The following is a 20,230-nucleotide window of genomic DNA, read 5'->3' as shown; positions in this document are numbered from 1 at the left end:
AAACAACTATTCACACTCACATTCATACCTATGGACAATTTGGAGTCGCCAATTAACCTAGCATGGAATGTGGGAGAAAACCGGAGTACCCGGAGAAAACCCACGCATGCACGGGGAATAGAATTCCCATCTCGTAAAAATACTTCCGAATAGCTAACTGATGACAAAACGTTAAGGTGATCAGATTGGTATTGATTCAAATTGAGGGACAGGACGAACGGAACAACGTTATTATTATTTTTACATCTTCAGGAAGAACTTGAATCTAACACATAAAATGTACACCTCCACGCAGGTACTCCAATCTTTATGGCACCACTTTCCACAAGTAGAGCATTTCCTTTACCCATGCACCTCATAGATTTCTTGGATTTATTTTGGAAGACTTGTAAATCATCCTTTATTTCTGAATACATTAGTCCTGACAACTTTAGAAGGACAAATGTATGTGTCTGTGAGTTTAATGTATCTTCACCCTCATTTGGCTTTCAATCATATCTTATCACCACTCGAGTGAAGTGCTGCTTAATGCAATACATTTAAATGTCACCATTCCAAGCATATGTTGATAATAATGTTCAGTAATGCATTAATTCAGCAATTACAACAGATTTATGCAGCACTCTCAAAGCTCTTGACAGGATGGTAATATGCTGACAGGAATTGCAGTGATTCTTCATATCATCCATCAAGGTCATTTGCAATGATGTTGGTTGTGTTCAAAAGCTTTAATTGACAGCGAGCGAGGCTGTCAGATGAACAAATAGAGAAAGAGCATAAAAGAGTGAGGGTAACATGTTAACGTGCTAATGTGCTAACTGGCATAGAGCAGGGTACACCCTGGGCTGGTCGCCAGCCAATCACAGGGCACATATAGACAAACAACCATTCACACTCACATTCATACCTATGGACAATTTGGAGTCGCTAATTAACCTAGCATGTTTTTGGAATGTGGGAGGAAAACGGAGTACCCGGAGGAAACCCACACATGCACGGGAAAAACATGCAAACTCCACACAGAGATGCCCGAGGGTAGAATTGAACCCTGGTCTCATCACTGTGTGGCCTGAGCGCTAACCACTCGTCCGCCGTGCAGCCCTATCATAACCTAATAAAGTGTAAAGTGTGGTCCTCTACTGGTTTGACTGCATCACCCAAATTGTGGAAGTTTTTTCGACTTTTCAGATATCGTAAAGTATATTTAAGGCACGCTCTTCTCCAGCGGATATCTGCAACTGTGTGCTGCATGGATGACATATTATTATTTTTTTGTCATTAAAGCTTAACAAAGTCGCTAATAAAGATAGCACGCGCTTTGTGACGGCACAGAAAAGAATGCAAGATGCATTCATGGAATGGCATTCAAGATGCATTCTGTTTTTGCCCAGTCAAAGACCCATGAAAAACTGAAAATGCGAACCACTTTTGGGTCATGACCCGGCAGTTGGAAATCGATGGTTTAATATGTTACATTGTAAAATTAGTGCAGTGCAAATTAAAATGAAACTAATATATCATTATTATGATGATGTGATGTCTCTACCGGAGTTGAGCAGTTTCCTTATTTGCATCCTCCGCCATCACATCTGAAGGCAACTCTGCCTTAAATTCTCCATGCACTATCCACATTTAAATACCACTTTTTCACCTCTTTAAAATGGCTCAGAAATAGTACGGCAATTCTTTGCTCACGCAATTTAGCCTTTGTTGTTTGGGATCTTAGTAGCTCAGGCCAACTATGTGCTTCATTTTCAAAGCAACCTTATGAATTCTGTTCTCCCCAAGCGCTATTAGTGTAATGGACTATTCATGGCAAAATCCTACTGCGACATGCTGGGTTTATTTTTCTCATATTCATGTTAAAGGTCTTTCTGTGCAATTTTGGTGGTGGCTCCATTAATCATGCTGCATTTGCATGCAGGAAATGCAGAGTCAGCCTCTCCTCACCACACATACCCCCTTGTAATTATTTATGTATGAGTTTAACTTTTCCGGCCTATTAATTACATGTAACCTCATATTTGTGTGTGAGAAAATATAATGAATGCGCTTCTAACCAAATACCCTAAAGTAAAACTCAAAACACTATGAAGATTACAAAGTATAATTACATGCTCAAGACACTGTTGATGGTAAATGCTAACAGGCCATGAGATGATTCAAAGCGTGAAGTCAGCTTATATTCGATACTAATTGTTTTTTGGTGGAAATTATGCTCTTTGTGTTTCCTTGTTTCGATAAACTGACAAAACGAAAGTGAGCTGTAAGGTCACCTTTGAAACTAAGTCCTACCCAAATTGGAGAGACATTAATTCAAACCTTTAATTAATTATTATTCATGACTGTCATTTCTGCTGTTCACACACCCATATTGCCAGGATGAGAAGAGGAACTAAATATAACAGAGACACATCCTTGGAATATTAATTATGGTATCAACATTGTTTCAGGGGTGTGTCATTTCCTCCGTCTTTGCTTCCCTCTTGTCTTGTCTTCCAATGGTCCTATTCTGTAGTAGGTGTTAATTAGACCTTTGGAGCACTGTGCCCTGTTTCATGCAAGCTTTCACATCTAATGGGATTCAGTTAGCTTAGTCACTCGTTATCCTTGCAATTAAAATTTGCGTGTACATGCTCAACCAATCAGGACGGGTCTAATCAACCTTGTGAGAACCACTCCTACATAGAAAAGGTCAGCAGCCTCACCACTCTGCATCCATCTTTTCACTTAGATGACATCAGATGACAACATGGCTAGTGATAGCTTCATTAGAAGTCTAACCCCGTCTCCTCACACATTAAATTTGTATTGGGTGCAAAGGTCTTTACACATGGGGGATGCGACTGACAAATGGCAAGAATACGCTGTATACTGTCCGGCTAAATTTTCATATCAAAGGCGCTTATACTGGCAGTGATGCTGAATTCTCAGACAGACAAGGAGATACTGGATAATTGTATTTTCACTTAATTTTTTTTTTTAATCGTTATACTTGTGTCCATATGTGACATTCACATTTAAAAAATCCCATGCAAAAATGAACTGACAATAGGTGGGGAAAAAACTATTGTTCTCCACATAATGTTTTTCTTGTTGGATGAGTTTCACGCCTACATACAATACATAATTCGATATTTTATTGTTTTACATTCCACATGACATGTCCTGGTGAAAAAAAACATTGTGGTGCATATCTGCCCTAATTTGCAGTCTGATGACACAGTGGTGAATCATCACATACTCTATAGTTTGTCACCAATCCCCTCGGACATGCTGTCATAAAATAACCTTACACCCGAATGTCCCACCCTGTCACAGTATGGGGAGGCCAGATGTCTTCTTCTTCTGTTGCATGTTCCTTAATGATGTACTATGTCAGTCAGTTTTTGCATACTAAGAATTGTAGCTATACTGTACAATAGATATGCTATTTATGACTGGTAATTTTGGATAGCAAATATCTTCCCATATACATATTTCCATACACATTAATATAGTGTTATTGGAAAGCTTACCATGATTTTGGCTTACAGTATATGGCATCAGTTGAGCCTTGGATTTCAACATATATAACTTCTAACTATACGCAGCTTGGATATGAATACAGTTGATGGTACAAAATCATTCAGTGCAATCAATTTGCTTAATCCAATAATATAAAAATTTGTAATGTGCATTGGTACTTGTATGTGCTTCATTCAGGAACTTCGATTGGAACTTGGCTGGGGAAGCAAAGCCAGGAGAAAGGGCAATGACGAGGAAGGCGGGAGTGCAGAAACTTACACAGGGAGCGGAGATGATTGTGATGATGAAGACGGCTGTGATGGATCTGGTGAGTTGGTGAGCCGCGGACCTGAAAAAACATGCGAAAATCGACCCGTTGGAAAAGTGTGATTTTTTTTTTTGCTTTTTTTGGGGTCATACCGGGACCGCTGATTAATGTGTGGTGGGTTTTGTCCACCTCAAGAAAGGTGTCGTTTCGGCATCTCGAAAAAATATGCAAAATAAAATAGCTAATCAATGTTACAATATTTGGTTGTTACGTATGCACTCATAAATGAATTGAAAAGTTGGTCTCTAGATGTGAGACTCCCACTCAACACTGGACTGGACAAGACCAAAATTAAGGATAAATATTGTGTTGTAAGGATGACGAAGAGGTGGTCAATCTCTTTATTGCAAATATAAAACAGACTGTCTATCACAAAGCAAACTCAGCACACAGCCACCCTCATCCCACGCACGCCGAGTGAGAAGCCTGTCACATTCAGGGCCAGTCGGAAATCACAAACCTATTTAACAACAGCCAAATTGCTGCAGTATCCTTGAGCAAGCTGAAGCATCTGCTTCTATGAAAACGACAAGTGAAACAGCATAATGTTGTTTTTTTTTTAGTGTTGCACATAACTTAATTCCGTAGTGAGCATCATGAGCTGAGGAAGGGCTGAATTCTATTAACACAGCAGGGTTTTTATTCTTACCTGGAGGGGAGCTCTGCCCTCCCAGTGTCTTTCTGTTCTATACCTTACTTCTTATGTGTCAGATTCCCGATTCCTACTTGTCAGGGTCTACTTTATTTGGCGTCATGATGACATGAGGATGTCAAAGTAGGTATTACACACAGACACAGTGCCGGGGTTATATGCAAAGAAGTATCTTTCACTATCCTTCTCACTTCATTTTGTCATTTCTCATTTCCCTCACTTCAGGAATTCACAGAGATTAAAATGATTGATTTTTTTTCCCCTCCTCAAACCAGCACAGTCCTTCAATCCTCCTGCCTCCCGAGACATGTTCTATAACGTCAATAATGTAAATGTAATCACAGCTTTCCCTCTCCTCTCTCTCTCATGCGTGTAGCCACAAACCATTATGTTGTAACAAATGTTACATCGACATCACTGAATCACATTACAGCCGTTAATGAGGGTGTATCCAGGAAAATGATCATCACTTTGCCTTGTGAAAGCAGCGGCTGGCGAGCCTTTGTCAGTAATGTTCTGGTGTATGTTCACAACACTGATATGTCTGTATCTTCCAAAAGACATGTTTGTGTGTGTAAAAAGGGTTGAATGTTTTCACATGGGGCACTCAATCACCGTAACCATGGTTACCAGGTGGTCTTCCCTCCCATGGGTACTTATTTGATGACAATGAAAACAGAGGAGATGTGAGGGAAACAAAGAAAGGCAGATTTTGTTACTTTCTGAGTAATGTGATATTTATTTGTTTATTTTGTTGTCATTTGTTTGCTTATACGATTCATAAGGAAATCAATACACTGTTTCTGTGTATTGCATTGTGTAATAATGCAAGCTAATGAACTCCGACGGTAACGACAGTTTTTCCTTGGCTGCTTAAATGGGAAATAAATAATAATGTAGGCTTCTAATCTTCCTTAGTTACTAGAGACAGCCTTTCGTTCAGCTTCATCAGTGCAATAAAATGAAACAACCTTTTTGTGTAATCCATACCCTCTCTGATACTGGGGTTGAAAACGTGCTCTGAATGAAATCAGTATGATCATAGAGTAAAGCTCTTTCAAGATACCCAACATGTATGTAGGCATATGTGCTAAAGGATTTTTTTTCTCTATTTTTGTCTGTGTCAAAGCTTATCAGATACAATGCATTGACTATTTAATAAGGTAATACACTGGTAACACGTAAATACAGACAAAACAATGTAATTCCTGTTTTAAACACTTGCAGTAAAGTGCAAATTTGGGAATTTGGGTATTTTTTATTCTACTGAAGGAAATAATATTGGAATTAAAGGAGACCTATTATGCTTTTTCCACTTTTCTGACCTATACATATTGTTAGAATGTTATATTATTGTGTTAAAGAATGCCAAAATTTCAGATAATGAGGTTTGAGCCGTTGGAAGTGAGCATTGAAAGACGTTTGGGATGGCTTTGAACATCAGAGTTTTTTATAATAACGCTCCCCCGATCTGCTTCACTGTTTTGTCTTGGAGTGTGACCAATCACAGTCATGCGTGGGATAAATTAAAACGGACAAAAAAAATACAGCAGGAATAGGTGCAGATTCTGGAAGATCTAGAAAGTTTTCCAAGATGGCGGTTGATATCCACGCTCACCACGAGGTGATCAAACTGAAAGTCACTGTTTGCAAACAACGTCATCATACTACCTTACAGGTCCACAATGTTGTTAATTACACCAGCTGTGTTTCATACTCAGAACCAAAAACGGCAGCATATGAACAACATGTGATGTACTAACTGTCTCATCATTACAAGCGTTTATGCTTCATCCCGCTCAGTCTACCAACGATGCTGCTCATTCCACACAACTCGGCTTCCTGCTGCCCAATATGCACTTTGTACTCTACATGCAAGCTACGAACATCCTTTGTTATGTTGCTCTCTCCTCTTTGCCCTTTTCCCTGCTCTATCCGTCTGCCTGCTTGTCTAAACACCTGAGTGAGTTTAATCAGGCATAGCTTTAAAGAGGTCTCTTTCCCATGCACATTCTGCCTGAACCACGATTCTACACTCCCTGTATGTTTAGATGGGCATTTCCACAAAGCGCTTAGAACATCCCAGCTGGTTTGTGTTGATGTATAACCTTCAACCAATCAGCCCACACAGTGCCACACAACTGGAGGCTGTGTTTAACCTTGCGTGGTACCATCAAGTGCATTGCCGTTGTAACGCCAAACATTAGCATGCGTTATGGTCTCCAGAAGATGAGCAATAGCAATAAAGCCTGTTACCAGAAATTGCTACACAAAAAAAATCATCAGGGGCAAACTTATTTGAACGGATCTTTCCCACACCTACATAAAACTGTACCATTTAATAACTCCTATACAGTTAGCGGCACAAACCGGAAGTTTTTCTATGCATATGAGATGGAGGCGGGCCGTGGGTGGAATATATTAAAACAAACGTATTTCCAAAGAAATATGGCTGAATAGGTGCAGATTCTGGAAGAACTAGAACGCTTTCTGTGCTGGTTATTGTGTGGAGCTGTTCTTTCGGAGTCCACAACTCAATACAAAGGGCCGAAAAATGAGCATAAAAGGTCCACTTGAAAAGCTGTCTAATATCTGAGTAGTTTGACAGTTTACAATGCATAAAATACATTAATCGTTGGTTGTTCTTTGCTCTTTCTTAAATTGACCTTTATCATTTGATTCTGTCCACTGAAGTTCTTGAGCTGCGTTATCCTTTGCAGCAACCTCTTGCACTGCGTGTGTGTGCATGTGTGTGTGCGCGCGTCTTATCATGGGAACTGAGGCTGAAGTAATGAAATGCTCATTACTGATTCATCTAGAAATACTGGGGATACATTTACACACCTACACAAGCACAATTGCACACACAGGCACACACACTGAGAAACCCATATGCTATCCTATCCAGAAACCTTTGAAGGTCATCTTTTGTGTGTGTGCGTGTGTGTGTGCGTAGCAGAGAGACAATGCCTGATTGAGGCAAATTGAGATTTGACATAATTAGGCCTCATTTGACAGTTCTGTACAAAACGGCACATTCATTTGATATCCAACATTAATCGACTCTTGCATATCTTTTGCCTTCAAATCACACACACACACACGTGTACATTACACACAATTACACAGTAGCAGTGTGTCGATTGTAGATTGTGTTTAGCTGACGTCCACTGATCAATCTGTCAACTAAAATGACACCCAGTATAGCTTTGGTCTCTGCTAATTTGGATAAATACCAAATAGTAAATATTCATACTGTAGATGCCCACATCTTCCACTTGCCTGTCATTAAGATTTATGCATTATTCGCAAAGAAATTAAGAGGGGAAAATACCTCATTTTGAAATGCTAGAGTGGAAATTACAGTGGGAGTATAAAAGGATGTTTCTAAACATGTTTTCAAACTCTACAGTATTTACAAACTACTGTGACAGGAACCTGATGTCACCGCTTAATACTTATATATAGCATCCTTATTCGCCAAATGTCCGTCCAAGAAAAATTGTCTGCATCAGGCCACACTATCCATTTCACGTGAAGATGACTAAAAATAAGATTGCAGGTCAAAATTTTGTGAGAATTATTTCATTATACAACTGATTATGCTATTTTCAAGTAAATGCGATGTTGTTCCGATGGAAATGTTTTTATGGCACAGTATGCAAATATTGAAATTTGTATCCTCTGTCTCTGCAAGTCATTTTTATACTTAATCCTAGAAAATGGATGGATTGAAGTATTTTTCTAGGCTAAAATGTGAAAAACATCATACCCGAGCCCCTTAATTAACCAGCTATAAGGTATATTTCTCGAGACTAAATCTTTGAACTGTGTGTATTGTGTGGTTGAATGCGAGAAAGATAAAAAAAAATCTCTGATAGCAATCAGCATATTCCATGTGGGTCACTAAAGTTATGATTTATAGCAATGCTCCACCTGCCTGGGAGCCTAACTCACCTCATTCACCCTTGGGTAATAGCTTCTTTTTCTTTTTTTTATATAGTATTATTTCAGAAGCAATCTTAATTAGAAATCACTAGTGAACAATAGAGTTTAATTTGTTTGGAAAGTAGAAGTTCAAGTATTGTTGTTTCCATGTAGCCACCATCTGTCCTCTTCAGCCCGAATAGAGTAGATAGAAAGTACCGGTGTCCTTCATTTGAACCTTCATGTCAGCTCCTCTGGGGATACCAACTGTGCTGGAAAGAGGTGTTCACTACTATTTGAGGTAACTTTTGGCTGACCTGAACGAAAACCAACTTAAAAACTGCAGTCTTTAAATAAAATAGTCTTCCCTTGTTTATTGCAGTTAATTGGGTCCTTATTAATAAATGGAATATTTTCATAGAGCATAGGGAACGACCCAAGTATGGTTGTTAACACTATCAGAGTCCTCTAGACATGAAATAACACCACTACAGCCACCTTTACATTTGTATAAATGCAGACTCACAAATGTTAGCGTTGATAGTTTCTTATTCTTTCTAATTGAGTCACACTGAATCTGATGGGTTTTTTTTATTTTGTTGTTGTTTTATTGCCAACCTTAAAGCCAAGACTTTAATACAGAACTGTAGTTCAGTTCACACACTTGTCTCCTCCTTGCGCTTTCTCCTTCAATACTTCCTCTTTATCTACCAATAACAATAATAGCAATGGAGGTGTGTTCAGGGACATCAGAATTGACATCAATAGGTCGTCAGAGTAACATTACTGACACCTTGTTACCAGTGTAGAATACTACATATCACCATGTCTTTCAATCTTCGATTTCTTACATTTGTATTTTAGTTTTAGTCATTTTTATGCTTAAAATGCTTCATTTAGGCCAAAAATTTGCTTGCACACGCATATTTTTTGACTAATAATAGCCTGTATTGGCGGCACGGCAGTTGAGTGGTTAGCCCGCAGACCTCACAGCTAGGAGACCAGGGTTCAATTGCACCCTCGGCCATCTCTGTGTGGAGTTTGCATGTTCTCCCCGTGCATGTGTGGGTTTTCTCCGGGTACTCCGGTTTCCTCCCACATTCCAAAAACATGCTAGGTTAATTGGCGACTCCAAATTGTCCATAGGTATGAATGTGAGTGTGAATGGTTGTTTGTCTATATGTGCCCTGTGATTGGAAAAAAGCGGTAGAAAATCATTCATTCATTCATTCACCGCTTTTTCCTCACAAGGGTCACGGGGGTGCTGGAGCCTATCCCAGTCTTTGGGCGAGAGACACCCTGGAGTGGTCGCCAGCCAATCACAGGGCACATGTAGACAAACAACCATTCACACTCACATTCATACCTATGGACAATTTGGAATGTGGGAGGAAACCGGAAACCCACGCATGCACGGGGAGAACATGCAAACTCCACACAGAGATGGCCGATGGTGGAATTGAACCCTGGTCTCCGAGCTGTGAGGTGTCTGCGCGCTAATCACTCGACCGCCGTGCCGCCCCAATGCCTTAATTAATGTAAAAAACACTGCAGTTTTCATAGGGTTCATTTATCAACGAAAGTTATTGTCCAAATTTTTTCGTCTTGGTTATCATATGGCCAAAGTGGGCGACTAAATCTGTTTGCCCACGTATCATTCTATGGTCTCTGTCAACACTGTATAGTGGTATTTGGGTCACTATGGACAGATTACGCCTAGGGAAATTTCTAACATCTTAATCATGTGTCTGTGAGTGTGTGGTGTATTTGTTCATAGAACACCCACAATGAACAAATAAACCTTTGTCTTCTTTTTTCGTCCTTTAAGAAGTTTAATGCATGTAAAACTACAATAGAAAGCATGCAAACCGAGGCAAAATTGTGGTATAAATTTCAACGTTAACACTAACCAAAGTTCCACTGTAACTACAATGTCACCTAGCAATGTGCAGACCTGCACAAAGGCTCAGCAAGGTTCCTTTTCAAGGAGGAATGTGACACCAGGAATTGACTCAGTGGGGCGGTATTTTAACATTCCTGCATTATTCTGTCTTAACAAGGTGGTGCTGATCGTGGCTTCAATTATAATACACCACAGTCTTCACACAATAAGTTAGATTTCAATGTTAAGTACGGGGACATTTAAATTGACGTCATGGTGCATTCTCCTTGTCTCATCCTTCACTTTGTAGTTCAAATGTAGAGAAATTATTACCTCCCATTATTTAGCATATAAAAGCAATCAAAACAAAAAAAAATAGTGAATGTCACTGTGCTTAGTCCAAGGTGAACTATCAAGCAACCAGCTGGAGGCAAGCTGAAAAGAGGGTAGGGGTTGATGTGAATATTAATAGGTCATACTAAATAAGGTTAAAGGCGTAGCGCTCCTTGCATCTGCATCTAATACACTCTACTGCATGGATGTACTGTGTAATATAGCAGACTTCCCCCTGAACTGAGGTGGGTGGGGTTATGTGACTTGCTCGGTATCGTTTTGGAGCTTCTAATATACAGTGGTGCATTGGTTAGCGTCATTAACCCGTTCCAGAAGGTCCAACTCAAACCAAAACTCTAATGAAAGCAATTTTTCCAATAGAAAATAATGTAAATCTAATTAATCTGTTCCATATACTCAAAAATGTTAACACAAATTGTGTTTAAATTGTCCATAGATATGAATGTGAGTGTGAATGGTTGTTTGTTTATATGTGCCCTGTGATTGGCTGACAAGAGGTCAAACTCAAGCCAAGGCAAAAGTTTAGCAAAGATTTTGGATGTTAACCAAAAAAATGAATTGTTAACTGAGGTATCTGTTTCTGCTTTCTGAAGATAGAATAAATAATAGTGTTGGGAAAGTGTTCTTAAAATCAGAAGGTTCACTTGAATGCCAAACTTTACTCCTCATAAATTACACAAGGCTATTAGGTGGGGGAGGGTATATACAGTAGGAAGTAATTGGGAAAATATAGGAGTAGTATTTTATGAAACTGCTGTATGGTGATTTTAATATAAATGGTTTGATAAAGGGCTGCACGGCGACCAAGTGGTTAGCACGCAGGCTTCACAGGCGAGGAGACTCCACCCTTTGCCATCTCTGTGTGGAGTTTGCATGTTGGTAATGGTTTTATTTCATTTGAACATGCATCAGATTACAATTGAATGCATCACATAATCAGTTCACAGTTCCACATGTCCAAAAGGAGTAGGAAGAAGCAAAGCTTATGAAATCCTACCCCTCCATTTGGTACTTTTACAATCAGTAACTGTTACATTTGTTCACTTCCTGCTTTTCATAATACAGTGTAAGGTTTTTGGGTTTTTTGATTTTTTTCTTTTAATTTTGTAATTTTTTTGTCCCGTATTGAAGTACGAGGTGATATGACCATACAATGACATTATGTGTGCTCGGTTAATTGGCGACTCCAAATTGTCCATAGGTATGAATGTGAGTGTGAATGGTTGTTTGTCTATATGTGCCCTGTGATTGGCTGGCGACCAGTCCAGGGTGTACCCTGCCTCTCGCCCGAAGACAGCTGGGATAGGCTCCAGCACCCCTGTGACACTCGTGAGTATAAGCGGTAGAAAATGAATGATTTGATGGAGCATATTACTTGGTTGAAATACTTGGTTGAAAACGACAACATTGGCTATGGCAAATATGAAGTGTGTGTGTGTGTTTATGTGTGTGTGTGTGTGTGTATGTTGGGGGCACAAGCTCATTTGAGATGAGCCTGGAAAGTTGCCAACGAGACTAATTGGTGGTGTGAATTGGTGTGCCCTGGGACTGACCCCCGACCTCGCTCCCGAAGTCAGATGGGATAGGCTTCAGCTCACCCTTGACCCTAATGAGGTACCAAGTGGTACTATGTGATAAGGGTGTTGTCCATGCTTGCTCAGCACATCCACAGTTCAATTATCCAATGAGTACACAGAACGCTTGTCGATCGTACCAACTAATCACATGCTCCGCACTTACATTGATTTCTGCAGTATAGTCAGAAAAGTATATGCTTTCCTGAAAACATGGCAGCCGTGGTCGTAGCAAAAAAAACCAAAAACATACAAACTAAAAACACGCATGGTGGGTTGTGACCGTTAATCATAAGTTGCCTATTTCTTATTGTTGTGCTCAGGTGCTGACACAGATGATTTGTCCAGCGGTCATAGTCCAGTGACAGATGTCAAGGCTCCTCCTCAGCACCGCATTCCTCCTCATTTCAGTTCTCCACCACTGGTAGGCCATCCCTCCAGATGCCATCATAATAGGCAATATGCAACTTTATCACATACTACAGTATTTATTGGCCTTGTACCCTAGAAACCGCCCATGAATGATACGGGAAAAGGCCGAAATGATACTGTGTCAAAGCCCAGGGCAGTGATACTGATAAAATATAGACTTTAACCATGTCCAGTATCAGCCCCCGTAGCTGTCCACTCAGAGCGCGCTGTTCTGGTATCGTGCCCGTGGAACAACCAATCAGAGAACAGCGCACAAGTTTTCTGGAAACAAAATGGTCTTTTGATTAAATAGTACGTGACAATAAGCTCATGATTAAATAGTATGTGGTAATAAGATCATCACATGGTTTGTCTGGTATTAGGCCCAGTATCATGTCCCCGCATGCCAGTATCAGCCCTTGGGGGCATGATACCTGGCCTGATACCAGACAAACCATGTGATAACCTATAAGTACATCATGACCTGTGTTCTGAAGCGGCGTTTACACTTGCATGCATATTGCATGGCATGCGGCATCGTGTGTCAAATTGTGTTCAATTTCAACTAGGCTTTAGAAACATTTGGTTATTGCAAGTCAGGTGTCATTCCAATTTTTTAGGGTCACTAAAATAATAATACATTGCTGGCGTATAATTGGTATTGTGTGTATCTGCATTTGATGCTATTATTCACAACTATTATTATATTCTTTCTATCTTGTCTCCTGTTCATCTGCTCCATCAGGTGCCTATCAAAGGTACAGCCAACACGCTGACTGTTGAACGACTACATTTGACCCTGCTGACCGTCATGCTGTTGCTGTCATCATGAAGCGGGGAACCCTGCTGAGTCTTGGGTGTCAGATCCACAAACTGTCAAACAGCCACATTCTTTATGTGGATGTGGTTGTTGTTTGGTATTTAAAATGTTTCAAAGCACAGTTCGGCCACTCTGTTACTTTGTGGATGGTGAAAATGAACTGTTGGTCCATGCATGTGAGCTGTGAGTATTTTTATATTTCACCTGTACTGACCTCTGTGTGCTCACTTGTATTTAACTTTCATAGCATAGAATGCACTACTTTTTTTCAAGAGGTGTAAATACAAATCTATATATTATATATTTATATAAAGTCGTTATGTAGATTGTTGTGTAAAATAACATACCGTAGATGTCAAAGGATGATAGACAGTAATTAAAGCAATGCTGAATCTGAATGTATAGCTCACAGATCATCCCACTCTCTTGGCTCTTTGTTGAGTTCCCTGCCACTCCCCAAACTGTGCACTGCAACAAGGTAGACAAGAGGAATACTGATGAATATATTCAAAAGTGTGCAAATTAACCAGCTGAAGGACGCTTTGCATATCTGTCAGTGGATGACTGACTTTCTTCTTAAATGTGCCACACTGTTATGCATGTATTAACTTCCAGGGATAACCCCAACATGGTTCTAAGAGCAAGACTACATGTTTTGGCCTGGCATGTATTCATTTGACATGTAGAATAAGACTCAAAATTGTGAATATTAACATTAGTAATAAACTTGTGCATCTGAATGCATATCCTTTCATTGGACGCAGTCAAATTATGAAAGAAACAATCAAGTGTCTGTATAACTGTTCTGTGTTGTCTCTGATGTTAATTTGAGACTTGTTTGCATCATGATTTCATTTCCAAATATTTATCATTTGTTGCATAGCTTCTGCTCTCACATTCTTGTCATTTGCAATACGTTTTTGAGAAAAAGGTACAAAAAGCAAGAAATGCAGTCTTCAAATGTTCAATGAATTGAGGTACGTATGCTGAGGTTAGGTGGTATGGTGATGTATTCTTGTATTGTTCAACTTTTGGAAGTTTTTTCCTGGAAAAAAACTATACAATCTTCATCAGAGGGTGAGAGGCATGTCATAATACTCATGAACCTATGCAAAATTTTTGTGTAACTTTTTAAATGTAAACTGGAAAACATACTAACCGGGACATTTGTTTGGGGTTCTATTGCATTTGAATTAACCCTGAATTAAATTAGTTTTATATTTCACAATAATAGAGCCCGCCGTGGTGAAGTGTTTCACATTCTGGACTTTGGAGCCCACGCCTCGGGTTCCAATCTCCACTAGTAAGCATCAATGGTATTCGTCAGGAAGGTCAAAAATCCGCTTTGTGACTCCGTAATCAGGAAAAAGCTGAAAGAAACAAACATTTCACAGTAATCCAAATACATAGGAAATAAATTGTTAAATTAATACTTTTTTTGGTAGAATTTTTTTTTTAATAGTCTTGGTCTAGACCAGGGGTCAGCAACCTGCGGCTCCAGAGCCGCATGTGGCTCTTCAGCCTCTTTATTGTGGCTCCCTTTGCGATGCTTGAATATTTTTAACACCCGAGTGGGGAAAATGCACGTCTTTTGTAATGAGTTTTAAAAAATCCAACTTTGTCTGAGACCATGAATGCATCCTGAGTGAGTTCTGACTGCTATCCAGTTCAGTACATGAAGAAAAACAAGTAATACTTACCTACAAATCTAAAAAATAAATTCGAGATAATTTAAAAACAGCGGCATGGGAACTTGTTTTTACGTTTACAGTAGTTTACACATACATTTATGTAAGTTTATCTCCAAAACTAGCAAGAGTACTCCAACTCGTCTTTTCTTATCTGAACTACTTTGATACCCCCAAATTCCCTCCAATGTTGTTTTAAACATAATATATGTTTTGCGGCTCCAGGCTATTTTTCTTCAGTGGGCATTGGGTAAAATGGCTCTTTTCATAGTAAAGGTTGCCGACCCCTGGTCTAGACTCAACTTAAAAAGGTAGCAGCTGTACCATTACACCACCAACAACAAGTAAAATTTGCCATTTTACTCTCTGATTCTGTGTGCTGTCAATCATTGTGGCAACAAGCACAGTGTCAGATTACACATCCTTTGCGCATTTTGCCCAGATGGTGGGGGCCTGTGCACAGTGCATGTTGTCAGTATAGGGAGGGGTGGCACTGATGAGGGGTTCCATTTTGCAAGAAGGTCATTTAATAAATTTCCATCAATCATATTTATAGACTTCAATCATCCTATCTTAGTATCCCGGTATGACTGAAAGCGTGCACACCCTTTTTTGACACCTCTTTCCCACATTAACAATAATTGAGTACAGTGTAACCAGCTGCATTAAACGGAGCTTTTTCAAGTTGAAGCCAGTTTGTGTTGGCCTGGACGCCAGCCAGTAATTCACTCCCATGCTATTATGTCAATGTTTATTGGCAGTGGCTCAGTGATTTTATCTTGAGTGGCAGATAGTTTTGACGAGGAGTGGCAGGTAAGCTATTAAAAGAGACACGCTTTCATCATTTCTGTGATTTATTGTTTATAGGTGTGTGTGCAGTATATTCCAGCCAATGATGATCTGCAAGCAGCTTCTGCAGGGAATAGCATATTGATGTTTACCCTTTCTTTTACCTACTGTATGTCAGATGCTCCTGAAAAGGAGTAATGAATGAGTTTGTCTGCTGTGAAGGAAATATTTGTCAATTTGACGACAGAGAAGCTTACAGGTCAACATAATGCAAATTCTAGCAGGTTTCCCGGCTTTGTTTCTGATTATTCCTTTTCATCTTCATGCTCGGGTGCTTTACAAGCAAAATTCATCTGGATTCGTCAGAACTCGTCTGATGATGACAGTTGGGACTCCTCCTCATCGGCTAAGTTCACAATGCAGGTTAATTCCGATATTTTCTTGCTCACATGTGACCTCTTTCTGATTTGCACAAGATACAAGTCAGATATGTACACAATGCTACTGCAGTATGAACCATCGGTCGCATACATCCGACCAAAACGTCATCAAAAGTTGTATTTTGCAGTGCTGACCGAGACTTGCATAAATGTACACAAAAGATAGGCAAAAGCTCTTCTCGTCATTCCAAAGTTAGTTTAAAAAAGTGTCAGTGAAGTGGCTCACGGCAATGTTCCAGCACCAACGTGTGTGGGTGGATGGCTCTATTGCAACAGACGTTGCAGCAAGTTCTCCACACGCTGCCGTAGCCAAAATTCTTGCCCCCTTCTTAATGTACTTCACAGGATCATTTGGTTAAGAAAATATTGACTTCTGTTGCACAAAAACCTTGAAATTAACACAAAAGCACCAAGGACAGCACACATACTGGAATAAACACACAGAAATACATTTGACATTGTGCTTTGGTGCATGCACATCACTTCCCGGATGCTTTGCGTTCACATTGACAAAAATGTATTTTATTGGCCATCTTACCCTGCAGTGTGAACATAGCCTTCATTACATGAATACTGGCAAGTTGCAAGGCATTTGTATTGCGGTTTCTGTCCCTCTGATGATACATAGGGCTCATATTGAGTTTCTATTGGTGACAAACACGGCCAACTCAACAGCCAACAGCCAACCTGAGGTTGCTGGATTAAATTACATTTTTTATGTAATCTGGATGAGCAACTCATGTGAACACTACCGGCATTGTGAAGCATTGTGTAATTTTTGTTTTAAAATGTACAAGGTGACCTTTGGATAACGCTAAAATGACATTTATTGGGTTATTCAGAAAACACTGACTTTTATACTGAGGCACTGAGAATGACTGAGTCGTGTTTACTCAGACTTTAGTGTACGGGTTGACTGTATTTGCTGAAATGGTCACAGTTATTCATTCATTCATTTTCTACTACTTATACTCACGAGGGTGTGGGCTTGCTGGAGCCTATCCCAGCTGTCTTCAGAGCGGGGTACACCTTGGACTGGTTGCCAGCCAATCACAGGGCACATATAGACAAACAACCATTCACACTCACATTCATACCTATGGACAATTTGGAGTCGCTAATTAACCTAGCATGTATTTGGAATGTGGGAGGAAACTGGAGTACTCGGAGAAAACCACTTGGTCGCCGTGCAGCCGGTTCACAGTTCACAGTAAAATCCAAACTCACAGATTATTTTTTAAAGTTGGGGCTAAAGATCAATGAATTGACCCCTCTTATTTGCTGTTACGTCAAAGTTTCCAAACAAAACAAAAAATATAAAAACAAAACAGATGCTGTAACTCAGAGCTTGATCAAAGGAGTTGTGCATGTGGTTAGCACATCTATCTCACAAAAAGAACATTCCGGGTTCAAAACCGTCTTTCCAGTCTGTTTGGCATTCACACGTTCACGCTCTTTCTCAGTGAAAGGAAACAGGATATTCTTCTCTCACCTGGATCACCATCATTATGACCTTGTTCTCGCCTGCTTTCCAGCTTTTTGATTTGCGGCTTCAGAATATATCCCGGTTCAGTGCATGTGTGATCCCTTGCAGCACAGACCAAAAAGAAAGAAAATATGTGTCCTCAATACCGTTACTGCACAGTGGATTTGAAGAGTGCATTCTTCTTACCAAAGAGAGGTATATGTTAGAAAAGACAGTAATTAGTTTGCTATAAAGAAGTGGTAGGAGGTGTACTTGGTACCTGGGCTTTCAATGTGGACTTAATACTGTAATAATAGTCCCTAACATTCCCTAAGTAACTAATTTCCATTGGTGATCGGCAGCGCTAGTGCTCAGCCAAATGTAACGATTCGGTGATTAAGGACTCAAACATCTATGCTAAATCATCATCTGGACCAGTTCAGAATCAATATTTATCTAATAGCATGACAAAAATATAAATGTAAACTACATCTGATCACCAGAGATGTCAAATTATTTTCCTTAGTCAGTCATTGGCTTGTCTAACAATTTTGTTCTGATCAGCCAATCAGAGGACAGTAAAATGTTGACGTTCCTGTGGGCCCTGAGAGGCAAATCTGAAATGAGATCGGTTAAAAATAACAAAAACAGCCTCATTGCTAATAGCGTGTATGTGACATAGGCCTGCACTCCTGATTCTGAAGGCCCTTGGAAGATTTCATTGATATGACTGGACAATCCAACAATCCAACATACACTATTGGATGCAATGCGTCAAGAAACACATTACAAAATGAAGATAATTGACTGTTGGAATAAATTCATACAATTCCATGGACAATTGAAACTATAAATGTACGTCATCTGATGTGCTTAGGCCAGCAAAGAAGACTTTGCTGGCCCTGACTGCACACCACTGCTGTAATGACACCTCAGTTCTGTACCGAATCAGCTAAAGACTTCCAAATACTTTTCATCTCATGAGCCGCTGATGTGAAACCATAACATATCTAAACCTCAAGCTGCTTCACTAATATCAGCAGATTGTGTTTGGTTTCTGTTTCATTTTTCAGGTGTCAGTCAGTCCTCAGGTTTGCCAGTGACCTTTCCAGGCTGTGCCGCTGGAAGGATGTAGAATGTGGAGAACGACTGCTGGGTGTCAGACAGCTCATCCATCATGTCCACCAGTGCTACCAGAATGAGATGGAGCGGGTATTAACCCCCCCCGGTAGTGAACCCCCTTGCTGAGATGCAAGTGTTCTTCATTTGGTTATACATTATATAATACATTATACACTCAATTTAAACATGTTTAATTGTCAGTGATTTGCTATATATAGAACTGCTCCGCATCATTTGGCTACATGAGGGGTAAAATACAGTATGAAAGACAACTGCTAGCATGTTGTAAGCTCAAGTAAACTACAAGGTAAAAAAATATATTGTATTGTAAAATATATTTTCTCATCCAGAAAAAAACTTGTGGGCACTATAGGTGTGACATGATAATAAATAAATTGATTATTTAAACAATTAATGAAAATTAACTTAATAGAGTTCACTCTGTGCGTGAACAACAGTGGTGGAGGCGGGGCCGCTAGCATACACACAGTGAAGACCAATGTAAGGTAAGGTAGTAGAAATGAAATTAATAGATTGCAATATATGCATATATATATTTTTTTTAGGGCTGTCGCTAAAATATTTCACTAATTCTGTTGATGTTTTTGCATAATTAGCACATACTGTTGTGGCGATAGAAAAAAAGTGAAAAAAAAACATTATTCAAAAATACAATACATAAAATATATCACTAAAAAGGATAAGAGTGACTCGTCTAGGTTACTTAATATTGGCAATAATTATTTTTTTGTTGGTTGTTTAGTGAAAGGAGGGGCTGCACAGCGGTCGAGTGGTTAGCGTGCAGACCTCACAGCTAGACTAGGGTTCAATTCCACTCTCGGCCATCTCCGTGTGGAGTTTGAATGTTCTCCCTGTGCATGCGTGGGTTTTCTCCGGGTATTCCTCCCACATTCCAAAAACATGCTAGGTTAATTGTCCAAATTGTGGTATGAATGTGAGTGTGAATGGTTGTTTGTCTATATGTGCCCTGTGATTGGCTGGCGACCAGTCCAGGGTGTAAACCGCCTCTCGCCGGAAGACAGCTGGGATAGGCTCCAGCACCCCTGCAGAAAATGAATGAATGAATGAATGTTCAGTGAAGGTCTTATATATTATATTTCTGAATGGGATATTTATGTTATACTGGAACAGATATGAGCATTTATTTATTTTATAAAGCCCACTGAGACTATTTTGTGATTAAGTGCAATATAAATAATCTTGACTTGACTTCCTCGAGGTATTTCCAGATATTGTCAAAAAAATGCAGA

At 39.6% G+C, this 20,230-nt stretch overlaps 1 protein-coding gene across 2 annotated transcripts in view; it reads left to right on the top strand.

Annotated features, from left to right (window-relative positions):
* LOC131129835 (glypican-5-like) overlaps window positions 1-14,631 on the top strand; it is a 31,824-nt gene extending 17,193 nt beyond the window's left edge. The window contains exons 8-10 of one of the 2 annotated variants that reach the window (XR_009129900.2): window positions 3,706-3,835; window positions 12,548-12,648; window positions 13,381-14,631. Coding sequence is in view for 1 of the 2 variants with exons in the window: in XM_058073730.2 (XP_057929713.2) it covers window positions 3,706-3,835; window positions 12,548-12,648; window positions 13,381-13,467 (318 nt within the window). In the remaining variant the exon portion in view is untranslated. The remainder of the gene's footprint in view (window positions 1-3,705; window positions 3,836-12,547; window positions 12,649-13,380) is intronic. The other variant, XM_058073730.2, reaches the window with a different exon arrangement.
* Window positions 14,632-20,230: the final 5,599 nt, after the last annotated feature.

This window comes from Doryrhamphus excisus, linkage group LG4 (assembly GCF_037039965.1).
Source record: "Doryrhamphus excisus strain RoL-2023G ecotype Guam linkage group LG4, RoL_Dexc_Guam_v1.1, whole genome shotgun sequence".
NCBI classification, from domain to species: Eukaryota; Metazoa; Chordata; class Actinopteri; order Syngnathiformes; family Syngnathidae; genus Doryrhamphus; species Doryrhamphus excisus.
The sequence above is the reverse complement of the archived record's forward strand: the minus strand, read 5'-3'. Positions and strand labels throughout refer to the sequence as shown.